The 16,787-nt window shown below is 39.9% G+C and overlaps 1 protein-coding gene across 2 annotated transcripts in view; it reads left to right on the top strand.

Moving 5' to 3' along the window:
* The first annotated feature begins 9,749 nt into the window (after positions 1–9,749).
* Positions 9,750–16,787, top strand: part of RGS1 (REGULATOR OF G-PROTEIN SIGNALING 1) — a 54,332-nt gene continuing 47,294 nt past the window's right edge. The window contains exons 1-5 of one of the 2 annotated variants that reach the window (XM_077395971.1): positions 9,750–9,968; positions 14,239–14,359; positions 14,444–14,507; positions 14,935–15,019; positions 15,119–15,192. In XM_077395971.1, the coding sequence (XP_077252086.1) occupies positions 9,892–9,968; positions 14,239–14,359; positions 14,444–14,507; positions 14,935–15,019; positions 15,119–15,192 (421 nt within the window). In that variant the 5' untranslated portion in view covers positions 9,750–9,891. Of the gene's footprint in view, positions 9,969–14,238; positions 14,360–14,443; positions 14,508–14,879; positions 15,020–15,118; positions 15,193–16,787 lie in introns of those variants that run through there. The other variant, XM_077395972.1, reaches the window with a different exon arrangement.

Raw genomic sequence — 16,787 nt, 5'->3', positions numbered from 1 at the left:
TCTCCTCCCTCTTCTTCTTCTCCCTCTAGCACCTTTCCATCCACCCTCGGTCTCACTCGTCCATCCACTTCGGATTGAGATCTAACGGGTGTATAGTTACAAACTCCCTTGTGGTGTACGTACAAATCCCCTTTGGGTGAGTATAAAGAGAAAAAAGAAAGAGGAAAGGCTCAGTTATACTTACTATCTTTTGTTGATGAAGGAGCGGCTTAAAGCCTCGACACTTAGCTTCCGTAACTCTTCCTTATCCTTCGGAAGCACGCTGTTCAGGCACATTTCCACCCCGACCCGTTGGTAATGAATAGCAGAATCTTTGTCTCCAACTTTCCAAGAAGGGACGAAGTACTTGCCCTGTACTTTGGCCTCCTCTTTTGTCATCTCGACTCGGTGAAAAAGAACTTGCGTTCGCCTACTCCCATCAATAGCAAGGGAGGGGGAAAGATCGCCAACACCTCCATCAGTTGGTGTCCCGAAAGTATCCTCCTTCAGCTTTTTTGCCGGTTCCGATCTCTCTCCCCCGGACGATTATTTCGACTTCCCAAAAAGAAAGGTCAGAGGAGGGGCGGTACCGGGTGGGTTTCCTCCATATTTGTCTCTTCGAGCCCTCTCTAATGCTGCTACTGATATAACGGGAGTCGGTCACGAATAAACCTCGGGCCTTTTAGGAGCCTTGTGTTTTTTAGGAGCTCCAGTCTCTTCTTGAGCTTCGTCCTTTTTGGAAGCCTCAGCCTGTTGAGAAGACATTCTTGCACGAAGGAGTATAATAATTATTAGACTCTTCAACAAGGGCGCAATTGAACGAATAGGTACGGAAGCGAGGATTACCGCTCTTTGAGGATTCAACGAGCTTTTCTTGGTCTTTGAACTCCCGGGTGTCAATTTTAAAGCCCGATGAGATGGACTCGAATATCTTATTCCCCATGTCTCCTAGCCACGGCAGAACACTTAATCTGTCGGATGAGGGTTTCCTCCAATCAAAGGGGAAATCCCATGGGTAGGTGGCCAAATGAATAGGAATTCATTTTTCCAACCTTTAATCGAAGAAGGGGTCTTAGCTCCGATCATAATGTTTTGACGATGTGTGATGGTCAACCAGTCCCCATCATCCACCAGTTTAAAGCACCGCCAGAAGATATCGACCAATACATCGGCATTCAGAACCTTGCTTTTGGCCAAGTAGGCCAGTAGGCTCCTCCAACTATTTGGGAAGATCTGGGAGGGAGCGATCCCATAGAACCCAAATAACTGAGGGATCACTTCTATTAAGGGGAACTGTAACCCCCCCCCTGAACGCTTCTAGATAGAAAGTCGTTTCGCTCGAAACCGAGCTTTCATAGGCTCGCTCGGTGGAACTGGGTATCCAAATGGAATAGTCATCGGGAATGAGGTACTCATTACGAATGTCATCTATGTTCTTCCCTATTAGGGTCCAAACCTGAGTCGTGACTACCTCCGGCCTATGGGGTCCCCCAACATCCCCCATGGCCTCAAAAAAGTCGGCCGACTCTCTGACCAGAGAAACATGTTGCTCTCCTATCGACTTCTTCATCACCAGGCCAGCAGGGACTTGACCGGGTCTATAAACACTAGGGGCAGCCCCCAAGTCAGTCCTTGTCCTTTTCAATACTTTTGGAATCTTCTATTTTTTACTAGATTTCGTTTTCTTGCTAGACTTTCCTGGAGCCGGTGGCTCGCTAACACTAGCCTCATCCCTAACCTCTTCGTTTGAATCTACCTTATGAGGAGATTCAGAGTTTTCCATGTAACCTACACTCGCTGAGAGGTTCTGCGAGTATGTGGCTCCAGACATGTCTGAGAACAAAAATGAAAGATAAACGAAAGAGGAAGAAAGACTTACTAATTTTAGATGCAAGGAAGACCTTTCAAGATAAGGAAAAGTTTGCCGTTCCCTGGCACCCTCCTCAAATGAAAAGCAGATAGTAAAAAAAAAAGAGAGGCTCTGAGTGAAATATAAGGAAGATAAAACACTTTATATATGGGGTAAAACCCTTGGGCGGGAAAAACCAGGGTTACCATTTTAAAAGGAAACACATGTCACGCCCCTAGGCAATGACGCCTCACATCTCCCATCATTGTGCCGAAAAAAGTGGTGGTTACCTTTATGAGTGAATGACGCCACTTCCCAAGACAATAACTGCCAAAAAGAGACGGGTACATGACTCAGCATCGACTATATACCTCTACAGGGACTTGGATTGGTAACGAACTATTCTCAGGTAAATACTGATTTATGCCAACTCAGGTAACTGAGGTAAATGATGGAGCCCAAATGAGATAGTTCGAGTAAACTTATGACTCGGTGAATACATGTCTGAATTAGTGCTAGCAAAGTGTAAGAGAAACAGGAACTACATAAACGACCGATACTAGCAAAGTAGGATTTCTATTAATTTGTCAAACTGTATACATGTGGTGGGCTTCAAGGCCTAAAAGGTAAGCAACATATGCTAGGAAAGAAATGTAAAAAGAAAGCCTGAACTCCAGTGCTATTGCCAAAAAGGAACCCGCCCCGGATTCTGAGAGAAGTGCAAAGAACAATGATTACGCCTCTTCGATAACTAAGACTAGAATTCAGGGACACTAAGCGACATCACTCAGCAGGCTCTGCCGCGGAAGAGGCTCCTGAGGGACCAGTGTTTCCCGATAGAGCCTCGAGGCGGGCACGCAGCACCGCGTTCTTATCCTCTAGAAGGGCCGCCTTCATCTCCAAGTCGCACACCTCCTGCGCCACTTCTACAAACCGGCCGACGAATGCTATGCTCCGGTCCTTGGCCCACCTTGCCGAGCTTCGGTAGTTACGAGCGAAAATCTCATCTCCTTTAGGTCAGACATCTCGCATTGGGCGTCTGACTGGGCAGGAGAAGAAGGTTCAGCCCTCTCCGGTATCTTCTTGGTTGCCGGGGGCGGAAGAGATGGAGGTGTAGCGGTCTCATTCTTCATTATCTCTTTTCCTCCAGAAGCCCTCCTGGTCCTTGTAAGATCAATGGTTCCCACCTTGGCATTCCCATATTCTTTTGATGATTCCAATACACAAGTGATTTTATATCACTAATGTGTTTGAATGTCTAAGTTGTAGATCATGATTGTGTTAAGACAAGATTGCTTGGATTGATGCCAATAAGCACTCATTTGACCACATTCGGAAGGCCAAAGTCGTCGGAAATCCAAGACTCTAGAATACTTGAAGCATTGCAAGTGAAGACCATTTTAAGTCTTTTTTAGCTTATATTGATCAAATCCTAGCTTAAGTTTAAGAGGCATAAATAAGTATCCACACACCCTAAATGCTTAAGTGGTTGTCCTTGTGGTGTTCCAACAATTTGTAACCCTCATAACAATCCCACTTGGTGAAGATTTGGAAGCCCAAAACAAATATGAAACAAGAATTGAAAATCTGCTGAAAATAGGCTTCTCGGAACTCCGAGAAATTCCTCGGAGCTCCAAGATTTGGTCAAGTAACATTTTCTTACCTTCTGTTTCATTTCCCGGAACTCCGAGAAATTCCTCGGAGCTCCGAGATTTGGTCAAGTAACATTTTCTTACCTTCTGTTTCATTTCCCGGAACTCCGAGAATTTCTTGGAACTCCGGGAAAATCTCTCGGAACTCCGAGACCATTAGTTCGAGAACAATATTATAGCCGTTGGGGTTTTTGCCAGAATTACCACTATGCCCCCAAACGGTCATATTTTGGGTTTTTCTATATATATGGGTATTCTAAACTTCCCAACTATCAATCCTAACACTCAAAAACTCTATTTGAACATCCTATGAGTGAATCAAGTTTGTTTATGCCTCTCATCCTCTAGAATTAGGATTTGGATCATTAGGCTTAAATTTGTACATCTTCAACAAACCTTGTAAACCCTTGTGGGGGATTTTTTTTGTTCTTTCTTTCTTATTCAAACGATTGTATTCGGGCGAGTGTACGGAGAAGCGGAGTCCTCTCTCCGTGGTGAGGATTGCCACCAAGGTTAAAGGCAATTGGAATCGTAATTAGCACCGATCTTCGCCGAAGTTAAGAAGATCAATATAGTGAAGCCATCAACGGGTTTGGTTGGTGGAGTGGAGTAGGCCTCGCATTTTGAGGACCGAACCACTTTAAATCTCGGGTGCATTCTCTCTTATCTCTTGCTTTACATTTGCATTGCACTTAGGATTTAACTTGTGTACTTAATTGCCTTTTTGATCTTTTAAATCCTCAAAATTGGGTTAGAGTTTTCAAAAGCTTAAAACTTGTTAGTAACCTAATTTTACCTCCTCATAAGTTGCTATTAGAATAAGTACTCGGGCATACCCTTGGAATTTTACTTGGTATTAGAGCTCTTGGCTCTTAAAAGATTTTTTTTTCTTAAAATCTTTGGTAAATTTTTATTTTTTTAAAAAAAAAATTTAACAATGGAAAGATCATAAGATCATTGGCAACTTTCTGATTGTGAAATGGCAAACATAAATGGAACCGGACTTCCGGAAGGCCATTCCACAACTTGACCTCCTTTCTTTGATGGGTCCAACTATGGACATTGGAAGACAAGGATGCGCATCTATCTTCTTTCGATAGATGTGGAGTTTTGGCATATTGTTGAAAATGGATACACTTTGCCTTCCAAGCCATTTGAAGAATGGAATGTTGTAGAGAAAAGGCATGCAAATTTAAATTACAAAGCTATAAACTCTTTGTTTTTCACCTTATCTACGGAGGAGTTTAATAGAGTAGCTCTTTTTTATTCCGCCAAGGTTATTTGAGATACTCTTGCCATTACCCATGAGGGAACATCACAAGTTAAGGATTCCAAAATAAACTTGTTAAAAAGCAAATATGAAATGTTTAGAATGAGTCAAAATGAAAGTATTTCCGAAATGTATACCCGATTTTCTAAAATATCAAATGAATTAGCTAATCTTGATAAATCTTATCCTACTGATGAGCTTGTGGGTAAGTTGCTTAGGTCACTTCCTCCACATTGGGATCCAAAGATCACTGCCATACAAGAATCAAAGGATCTCAACACGCTAACTATAGAGGAGCTTGTAGGATCTCTTATCACTCACGAGATGCTCCTCACTGGCCGACAAGAGGAGAAGAAGCCAAAAGAGAAAGAAAAAGAGAGTAGATCCTTAGCACTCAAGGTGAAAGCGGACTCATCTTCCTCAAATGAAGCGGATAGTGATGAAGAAGAAGCTTTGAGAAAATTCAAAAGCTTATGGAGAAAGAAGCACAAAAAGGATAAAAAGAAGAAGAAAGAAGAAAGTGAAGTTGAGGGTGGTATAAGATGTTATAATTGTAAGAAGACGGGACACAAAAGACCGGAGTGCCCTCTTCTCAACTCATCTTCCTCGAAGTACAAGGGAAAGGATTGGAAGAAGAACAAGGGTCTCGTCGCCGCTTGGGATGCGTCAAGCACGTCTGGCAAAAGTTCAAGCGAAGGGGAAGCTAATAAGGATGATCTTTGCTTCATGGCACTCACCCATGAAGATGAGGTAAATTCTAACCCCTCTTGTAATTTATCAAGTAGTGATAGTGGAAACATATCTTATGATGAATTGTGCATTACCTTGCATTCCCAAATTTCAAAAAATAAAGTTCTTAAAAAATCTATTTCAAAATTAGAAAATGAACTTGATGTTTTGAAAAATGAGTCATCTTCTTCCATATCTAAATCTCAAGCACAAATTGAAAATTTTAAACTTGAGATTAAAACCCTTAAGGGTATTTTGGATGAGAAATCTTGTCAATTAGTACAATTTCATAATGTGGTAAGCTCTTCCAAATCTTATGAAGATGACACTAATGATTTTCTAAATCAAATAACCCATCTTCATAATGAAAATGAAAGGTTAAGATTATGTCTCCATAGATTCTTAAATGGTGATAAAATTATTGACATAATCTTGAAAAAGGCTAGTCATAGACCTAATCATGTATTTTATGATAGGACTAGTCTATCTAACCCTCACATTAGATGCCATTATTGTAGAATCAATGGTCACTACCAATTTCAACGTGCATCTAAGATTAGGGATTGTGGTGGAACCAAGAAAGCTTGGGTTCCTAAAGCCCCCATATGATTCTCTTCATATGTGTTTAGATTAGGGGCTTGCACTTAAAATTGAATATCTTTGTATGGTTGGTTAAATATCCCCTCTTGTATTGAATAAAAACTTTAAATAGGGGGAGTTCTATGTTTGTCTTTTTCTTTGAAAAATGGGGAGCTTAAAATTGAAAATTTATCCCTTTGATTTTCTTTTATCCCATCTTTTTGATTGATGCCAAAGGGGGAGAAAAATTTAGTGTAAGGAAATATATGTATGCTTTTATTGAAAAATCTCTTGTGCTTGTCATCATAAAAAGGGGGAGATTGTAAGCCCAATGGTTCCCACCTTGGCATTCCCATCTTCTTTTGATGATTCCAATACACAAGTGATTTTATATCACCAATGTGTTTGAATGTCTAAGTTGTAGATCATGATTGTGTTAAGACAAGATTGCCTGGATTGAGGTCAAGAAGCACTCATTTGACCACATTCGGAAGGCCAAAGTCGTCGGAAATCCAAGACTCTAGAAGACTTGAAGCATTGCAAGTGAAGACCATTTTAAGTCTTTTTTAGTTTATATTGATCAAATCCTAGCTTAAGTTTAAGAGGCATAAATAAATATCCACACACCCTAAATGCTTAAGTGGTTGTCCTTGTGGTGTTCCAACAATTTGTAACCCTCATAACAATCCCACTTGGTGAAGATTTAGCAACAACCATATTTGGGAAACCGCCCCTTTAAGAGGTAACACGCCCTAAGGCGGTGGATTTCTAAGCAAAGGAGACCCATTATTAGTAACTTACTTGTACCGGAAAGCAAGATATCTATTGAAAATAGATATAAACTTATCTTCCGGGGAAGTCGACCAATTAGGAAAGACTCCTAAAATAGTAAGATTGTAATCATCATGGACTCTATTCTCTATAAAAGGGATCCTCATATTCATAATGGAACTACGTTAGACTTGATCCTCAATAAAGGGGTACGTAGGCAACTTGGGAAGACCAGGTTCAGTCACAATCATCTCCCCCTCAATGCTCCTGAATCCCATCTATTTCCCTTCAATTTACATGTGATTCCGATTTCTAGCTTACATATTGAAGTATCATAATTCTGGTACTACTAACATCTTTCAGTGAGTGCAAGTTGCTTACAGGAATAACTCTATCACTACTAGATCGTATAGAGCAGATTTCGGCATCATCACTTCCTTCAGCTTGTGAAGAACACGGAACATAGGATTTCCTCTAACTCTTCTACTCCAAGCCCGTTCCACAACTTCCAAGACCTTAACATAGCCATTGTTCAAAACCACCGAGCATGACCACCTTCGCCACATGTTCTTCCCCCTCACACTTATAACTTCCTTCCCACGGGGCTCAGGGGTGCAGCTCGGGTGGGGTTCAACCGGAAAAAAAGTTGGGTCGAATTCGGGTTGAGTTTTCCCAACCGGTCTTGAGTTCGGGTCGAGGGCTTGGGCAACTTGACCCGAGTGAAACCCGACATTTTTTTTTTATCATTTTCTTAGTAAGCTTAAAAAGTTGGGTTGGGTCTGGTTGAACTCGGGTTGGGTTGGAAAAAAGGGTTCCTCAAGTCGGGTCGAGTTGAACTTCATCGGATTGGAAAATTGAGTCAGATCGGGTTCGGGTTGAGTAAATGGTTCCTCGGGTCGGATTCGGGTTGGCCCTGTGTCTATCCATTGTCTATTGGTGGCCGGACAACCTCTTTCACCGGCTAGACATTCGTCCAACTCTTTGCGGCGAGATACTGGTCACACTAGACCGCCCGAGGTCTAGGCCATAGAACAAACCCCGAAAATGGAGGTAGTTTTGTTTTTGAGGAATGATAGAATGAAGGGCGCCCTTGCAAAAATCAGCTCCAAGGGCGTCCCTAATGGTGGATCAACACGTTTTCTACTTTTTTATGCCCATTTCCACTTTTTTAGGCGCATTCTACTTTTTTGGCACTTTATTTTGCAAAAATCAACCAATAGGGGCGCCCTTGGAGCTGATTTTTGCAAGGGCGCCCTTCATTTTATTATTCCTCTCTGTCTTTTGCCCCTTTCATTTTTATATTTTATCAAAAGTGATGGATATATGCACTACCATATTTTGATACTAGCACATTTTTTTTCAAGGAGACACCTTTTTAACTAGTTGTCAAAGGCTATCACAAATCCCAAAAAGCTCCCACTAGTAGGGGTGTAAACGGATCGAATTCGAATCGGATATGGCTATATCCGAATTCGATTACAGTATACACTCTCCGAATTCGGATTCGAATTCGAATTTGACGGATATTTAATATCTATTACCGAATTCGTATCCGCCGAATAATGTTCGAATTCGGATATTATCTGTATCCGTTTATCTGGTAAATTCAAAGATTTTATTGCAGCATTATATCTTTCTTTTCCTTCATACTCCTCGAGTGAGTTTTTCAAACCCCAAAATCAGACCTCTATCTTCTCTTCACAAAATTCACTCTCAAACCCTAAAATATATGAGACCCTCTTCTTCCTTTTAAAATAAAGGCAGAGAGAGACGGTGGGGATGGATGATGGTGTTGGTAGTGGTCTTTGGGTTTTTTCTTTCCATTCTTTGGGTTTTTTCTTTCCTTTGGAATGGGTTTGTGCTATTTTGAACAGGGGAAGTGGTAGTGCTGATTGTGGAATATGAAGAGAAATGGGGATGGAGATGGGGATTAGGTCAGAGATGGAGGCGATTGGCGGTGATGGAGGTGGCTGTGAGAAGGTTGAGAGGGGCGGCAGTGGATTTTGGTGGGGTTAGAGGCACCAAGGAATGCCGAAGATGGTGTCTCAGCCTCCTGCTTTCTCCTCTCTCTTGCTTCTCCTTGCAAACATTAGAAGTCACCTCTTTTAATTGCATTTTGTGTTTTTATATAACCCTAAGTTGAAATTTTGATATGAGCCGTTCATTTACCATCAATGACCTAGATGGCCTTTTTGCTTTAGAATTCTCTAGAAACTATGACATCTTCTTTCAATCACCATCATCCATTTGTCTCTTTCATCCTACTGCCAACATTTGTTGCTTCATAAAGAAGCCATGTCAAACTCCAAAAATGCCCTTAAAATGAGAGATTACTTCATTTTCTACCCAAAACACTTTGTTTTTGTTTTTTTCTAAAAAGAAAATTCACTTTTCTTTTAGAAACAAAAGATAGTGTGTGATTACTAAAAATAAATATTAATGATATTATTAATAATAAATAAAAAGGATTTACTTCTCGGATTCGGATGTTAAACGGATCGGATATACCATTTACCAGATTCGCATCCGCTAAGAGTCGGATATCTCATAAACGGATTCGGATAATATCCGCTTGAAACGGATCCGGATAATATTCGCTTTAAACGGATTCAGAGGCGGACGGTAATCGAATTTTCGAATATCCATTTACACCCCTACCCACTAGCCAATCAGAAAAGTGTAAAACAAAATCATTAGTGCCATTATCAAACATTGTAGTGCGGATATCAATCCCCTTTAGCATTTTCACATCCTTTTCGTTCTTCCCAAATCAAATGGCTCCTGAGTCCAACTTCCAATAAATATTTAAATGACCAAAATATCCTTCATTAAAGGTTTAAAAATGATGTGGCACTTCGACAGAACGAGGGTACAATTGTCAATTTGGAACTACGTTTTACTTGGGGCAGACAAAAATTCCAAACTTTCTCAGTGCCTTCGGCCAAGCGACCCCCATGAGTCCACATTTCGGGTTCACACAAGAAAATAAAGGCATTATACTAGTAAAATAATCTCTTCATGGCCTTTCTCACAGAGATGCCAACATAACCAAACCCGCAAAAATGGGCAGCTGTGCCAGGGAAGGAGGCTGTCCTAGCGATTACATAGCTATTGCAATATCCATTTTATCCATGATTGTGTAAGTTCAGACCCCGCTTTTAATTACCCTTTTTTATTTTTGATTTTTTTCATGATGTGCCTTCAGTTCTTGGTCTTAATGACAATGGGTCTTTTTTTAAATGGAATAACAAGTTCTTAAGAGTGGTTTGAGTTTGAATTCTTTTGAATTGAATCAATATTTGTGTTGAGTACATTCCCTTTTGGATTGTGTTGCTAAGCTATGAAGATGGGTCTTTGGTAGGCGGTGTTTTGAATAGACAAATGTGTTTGATGATATCTTTGTTGGGTTAAACCAGTAAAGGGTCTTTCTTTGGATGAAAGGGCAAGTGGTGAGAATGGTCTTTTAATTGAGTCTCTAGATTTTGAACTGTGCTAGTTTTTATTTTGAATTAGTGAGTGGCAGTGTTTGGACTGTGGAGATTTGATGGGTTGTTCTGTAAATTTGGGTGTTGTGTGATTGGAGTGAGTTTCTTGGAATGAAAGGCTAAAGCTTGAAAAGTGGTTCTAACCAACCCCCCAACCCCCCCGCGGAATTGCTGGATGGATGTTTTCACTGCAGGTTTCTGCTTTAATTGAAAAGGCAAAATAATGTTTTTTACAGAGATGCTTCATCTGATTTGTCATCGTCATAAACATCATTCATGAAGTTATCTTCAAGGTCCATTAGTAATACATATTTGTCCATATAAATGCATTTAGTGGTAGAAAACAGTGTAGTAAACCCCACTTTTTTGTGTGGGTGTTTTTTTTTATATTTCGAATAGGAGATCAGTTTATTATGATTGATCTTTGTGTTTATAGACTGATGACAATGTCAGCTTTTCTACTATGATAAACTTCTGGCTTTTAAACTGATAGAAATGCCAAAAAGGGACACTTAAACTTGTAAATTGAGTTCTCAATGACTAAAAGAAAGAATAAAAACTAAAATTTATTTTTCTGATGTTCTTACTGCTGCTTTTCTCGTCAATCCTATGCATTTATGCCTCCATGGATTCAAAACTCCTGTGCAATTACTTTGTCCTGGCTTGGAATTATTTGCTATTCCTGCCAAAATGTTTGAATGTATTGGCTTTGCCCACATTCAAAGATTTTGTTCCAAACTAGATCCAAAAGCTCTCAGTAACTCAAAGGGGTATCAATGTTATCATCCACCTTTTCGTCGTTAATTCGTGTCCCAGATGTAGACACCTCATTTTGTACAAACTGCGACCGGACGCAGTCAAGCACTTCGATATGAACTCGTGCTTCTCGAATCGAAGAAATGACCTTGGCCACAACAGAACTCCCAAAAGAAGCCATTCCAGAACCCCGAAAAACCACCTCTAAAACACACAAATTATGAAGGCAAAGCTCTTAGTAGAGTTCAAATGGATGGTTACTTGTCCGAGCGGACTCCACTTTCATGGGAGGCGACACTGCAAAGACATGCCCCCAGACATGGGCTTAGCTAATCAGGACAAGACCTAATGCCCTCCTTGAAAATCCTCCTGCACGGTCCGTTTGGCGATCACCTAAGGTCATTGCATCCCGCCGGCGCTGCTGACCATGGGCGATGCCACTGAGAATCTCACCTTTTCCAGACTGACAATAGTCATTAACTAATCGCCGCAATCAGAAACCTGAAAAGATGCCCAAAAAGTTAAGTGTTCAACCGGAGGTCCGAAACATTTCAGTTTTTTATCTTTTTCTCCTCCAGCTATAGCTAGTGTCCCCCCACCCCTCAAGAAAGAGGAAGGCAGCAGGAAAACCCCGTGGAGAACCTTACACCCTCACCTAATCACCTTAAGCTCTTCCCCTGCATTCCAAATCAGTTCCAGACTATATCCCGACCCATACTCAGCCTCCACTTATTCCAAAATTCACTAAAAAAGCCTTATACCTCCAAAACCCCTTAGGAATGCCGGGAGAAAAACCAAAGAAACTGGTTCGAGTAGCTTGGTACTGTCGGCTGTATCTTAGTTCAACAAGGGAACTAGTCGGCCACTGTCTCTGAGGAGTACAAAAATAACGATCCTCAGCATGCATGGATGACACTCTTTTCTTTATAGTTATTCATCACCATATGATGCAACAATTTCTGTTTTCTTTCTCTTCATGACCTTCGATTCCATAGACTTTCAAGTTGGCCACGAGAAAGGGCCATCCCCTTAGATCTTTAGCTCCAATAAGGCTCCAGGACTGATGATCCTTCCTGAAGCCTTACTCATCCGGATTCTCATGGAGCGTTGCTTATGTATTGAGAACCAGTGTGGCTTCCTACCCCTAAAAGTCAATAGGGAACGGGGCTCCACACTTGCGTCTCCTTAAAATAATGGCTACCCAATGTAAGAACTCGGCCTCGTCATGCAGAATCGAAGCGACATTCCATTCTGATAGTAGTTGCTCCCACAAGAAAGCATCAATCATTTCAACTTTTGGTAGGAAATCGAGGAAGAAAATAGGAAGTACAAACATCGCCAGGGTGAGCCTCAGAAGGGAACCAAGCCAGCCACCTAGATCGGTGGGTTGAGCTCGGTCCTTGCAGTAGGAGGCTTCGAATCCATTCTTCAGGGATGATGTCCGAACGGACCTCCTCTAAGGAATATCGTCATGGCACTGGTTTCTATTTGGACCTCTCCATGTCCGTCCGGATCCCCCCTCCCCTAATAATCAAAATAAAAATATTTTCTTTTTACCATGCATCATGCCACTCTTGTTTTTTTTTTATCTATTAGCATAGTAATGTCTTTAAATAACCATTAGAACCCCCTTTCCTTGAGTAGAGACCAATCTTTGATTGCGCAGGGCTGGTGCATCTGACCCTGGAACAAGGTCTCTTACCTAAAATGTCTACGTGGTCAAAGAAGAGTCATATCTGGAGCCTAGGACCCGTTATTTCCTAGGTTGCGACTCTTAATGAAAGACGCATTGCCCTGTCCACATGGGATTCAGTGCGCCTTTCCTACTCTCCCGAAAACGCACCCCCCTCACAGAGGTTGTGTATTTCTCCTGCCGGATCACTCAATAAGAAAGGTGCTCTAGTTAACAAAAATAACATAAAAATACCAAGCCGGCAGCAGAGGCTAGCCCAAGAAGAGACGCACACCCTTGGGGCCATCCACATCAGGATGTCACTTTCTATGAATTCTTTCATTTTTTATTGCTCGTAGTGCCTCTCTTCAGGGAAGGAGTGTTTGTGAAGAGAGGACAGACTCTTAATCTATAGTTTTTTTTTCTCTTGTTCCTGCACCACCATTTGCCTTTGATATTACTACGGGCCTACAAGAGCCAGATGCTACCCCTACAAGAGAGTTGGAAGACTTACATTAGGAGGAAGTCTAAGGAGAACAACTATTTTAAGATATTCCTACCTTGGATTCAGGCGTGGCATTAGTTTCTCCTCTTCTTGTTTCTTATTTTGTTTCTATCATTGATGCTCCCAACTACGGTGATCTTCCCATGATTGTTCATAAGGGTTAGCTACATACTCAACATCCTGATTTCGTTTCTTATCAGTCATTGATCCTTTGTAGCCTCTATTTTTTCTGTTTTTGTACATTTAGTCTTTCAAACATCTTCTATCAGTGCCAATGGAAGGATGCAATGTGTGAGAAAATGTGAGCTTTAGAGAAAAATGATTATTGGGAATTGGTGAATCTTCCTCAAGACAAACATCTGGTTGAATGTAAATGCTTATACAAGCTAGATGGGTCTGTGTACAGGTACAAAGCTCAATTGGTTGCCAAGGGCTATACACATGTATCATGTATGGTATAGACTATCAGGAGACATTAGCACCATTAGTGAAGTTGAATTCTATCAGCGCCAACGAGTAGAGCATGTTTCTGTTATCCGTGTTAGAGATGATTTTGTGCAAGTAGTTCTATTAGTACAAAAATGTTACTCCGATAACCAATTTAGTTCAGTTATGATTCACAGCTTGTCTTATATGCCATTTAAAAACTGCATCATTGCACTTTTTTTGGTCTTCAAATTAAGGAAAGACATACTAACAATCTGTCCACGGCTCATAACACCTGTTGACAACTATGATAATCATGTTAAAAAAAGCATTGATTAGTAGACTGAGGTCCAGGAAAATATTCATATACTGGAATTTGTAAGAAACCATTTTTGGGGAACTTATTGAAGTTCTCTGCTGTGGATACCTGTGCATAGCTTATTTTGCAGTTGCATTTGTTGAGTGTCTTATTTTTTATGTATTTTTTTGACTTTTCTTCGCACATTTATAATAACATATGTTGGAAAGTTTTTCTGTGCTTGTTATTAATTAGCCTTTCTTTCAGGCTTTTCACTCGTGCTGCATTCCCTTTTCTGGTTTACAAGGTTCCTAGACCTTTTTCTAGTGGCTTCTGGCTTCTGATAATTCAAATTGTTGCCAGTGTCAACCTACAATTGTCATTAGTGGTATGATTCCCATAAATGGCTAATGTTTATTTTCACATAAACTAAGTCTGCGAACTTATTAGGAATTTGACTAGTAGAATGCAGATGTCCTTTAATTACCTGAAGTTCAAAAAAAGACATATGTGGCAATCCTGCTATATTTGGGCAGGTAATTTTTTTCTTTATAGTTTTTTCTCAGTTATCATTAACAGATCGTCATGGTTTGAAATTTAGGCTGAAATTCCGAAATTTCGGATTTTGGCCGGGACCGACACCGAAAGTACCTTGAATCGGTGTCGGTTTCAGATTTCGGCCAAAATTCTGAAATGTTGGAAATTTCGGCCAAATGTAATTTCTAATTTTTTTTTCATGAATTTCAAATTTTAGCCAAAATTTCGGCTAAAAATTTGGATTTTTAAGAAATTTTATTTTTTTACCGAATTTCGGCCGAGATTTTAGTATTTCAGCCAAAATTTCGGGAAAGGCCGAAACCGATACCGAAATTTTAAACCATGCAGATCATATGCTATTTTGTTTGCAGTGGGCTTGTGAATGTTGGGCGTGTTAAGATTTGCTGAATTGTATTATGTTTCCAGTCTGGTTTGAAGGTCCACTTGGATTTGGTTTGTTGATGTACTGTCGCATTGTACAGGCGTTCCACTTGTATTACTTGTTTGTTAAGTAAGTCAATACTATTGACTTGTGAATACTTCCTAAAATGTGTTGTATCTTTTTATGTTATTACTGATATTGCCCCTTGTTGCTGCTATCTATCTTTAGGCGGCGGTTACCACCAGTCAAATCATATTTCTTGCTTCCATTGACTCTCTTGCCTTGGATTGGTGCAGCTGCTTGTAAGGCTTATTTTATTTTTTAAATGGACTGCATTCAATGTTTATTACATTATTATGCCATTTTAATATCTTGAAATTTGAGCCAAACTTAGTGCGATCAAAGTTATGTTTCATGCAGATTTGTTTCATATCCCTTGTTGTATTCATCATAAGATATCTTCATTAGTTTTATTTATCTGGTGGTATGTCTTACTTCATAACTTAAATAAAAAGGAAATAAGAAACTACTTGGAGAAGACGATCAAAGTTGTGGAGATTGACGAAGTGACGAGCGAAGGAAAGGAGGAGAAAGAGAATAGGGAGAAGGAAGCTAGACGTGGCAATCTCAGTCAAAAGAAAATAACACAGAATTCCCAAATCTTTTGTGTGTAACCTGTGTTGAAGAAACCCCTTCAAATTAGCATCACTACCTATAATAATATTGTCGTCCACATACACCACTAGATTAATTCTCACAGTTTCTAAGTCACCACAGAACATATAATGATCAGATTGGTGCCTTTTCATTTCAAACTCCAATGCTGCATCACTAAATTTGCTAAAACAGGCACGTGATGACTGCTTGAGACCATAAATTGCCTTCTCCAACTAGCAGATATTCTCAGACTCCCACTGAGCAACAAACCCAGGAGGTTGCTCCATATAGACCTGTAACGACCCAGATTTGGGGCAACTTTTTTTTTTTTTGACATCAATTTTTTTCAAATTCCAAAATCCCTAAATCCGAATTGCTACCCTAAAAGGAAAACAAGCGGATTAAACAAAACCCAATACAACTCACAAAATAAAGGCATTTTGCCCAACAAGGCTACATGGCCAAACACTATTTCTTCTATCCCTTTAGCTCCCGTTTTTGTGTTCTATGTTATCATGTCATTAGCAGTACCTACAAAATCTGGGAGAGGCAACGGGGTCAGAAAACAGAACAAGATCCTGCAACAAACTTATAAAATAACTAGCAATTTAAAGAGATTGAATTATAATCAGGTCCATACACAGACAATTAGGAAATCAAACAATGGATATGGATATGAATATGAATTCTCTGGAGAAACATATACGATATTCGAACGACAACAAAATTAAGAGAAGAGAGATATCATGCATAATATGGCAAAGGATAAAAATAATAAAGCGAACCTCACGTAGACGAAAGACTACGTGGCAAGAAACTGTGAATCCAAAACCTCACCATATGTATATATATAATGTTATATATATATATATATATATATATATATATATTTTTTTTTGTCTCACATACTGCCGCATGTGGAAAGTTTATTATTATATATACACTATGTGTATATATAGGCCATGGCATTACCAAAGTAATACTGCAAGACACTAATATATACATATGGTCATGCATCAACATACATTAGTTTCAAATTTTTCTTGATAGATGGAAACATGTACAATGAAGAATATGCATGTCACGAACTATAATATCAAAATATTAAAATGCTCTTATAACATGGGTCAACTATCACTTGTTTGATTGTGGAAGGAGATGAAAGGCTCTAAGTATCAATCGAGGAACAACCCTGTACAATTTCATGACATAAAGGGCGTCAATTAATTATCCTAGTATT

This window comes from Tasmannia lanceolata, unplaced genomic scaffold (genome assembly GCF_043159265.1).
Source record: "Tasmannia lanceolata isolate RefF3 unplaced genomic scaffold, GAP_Taslan_0.1 ptg000013l, whole genome shotgun sequence".
In the NCBI taxonomy this organism is placed as follows: domain Eukaryota; kingdom Viridiplantae; phylum Streptophyta; class Magnoliopsida; order Canellales; family Winteraceae; genus Tasmannia; species Tasmannia lanceolata.
The sequence above is the reverse complement of the archived record's forward strand: the minus strand, read 5'-3'. Positions and strand labels throughout refer to the sequence as shown.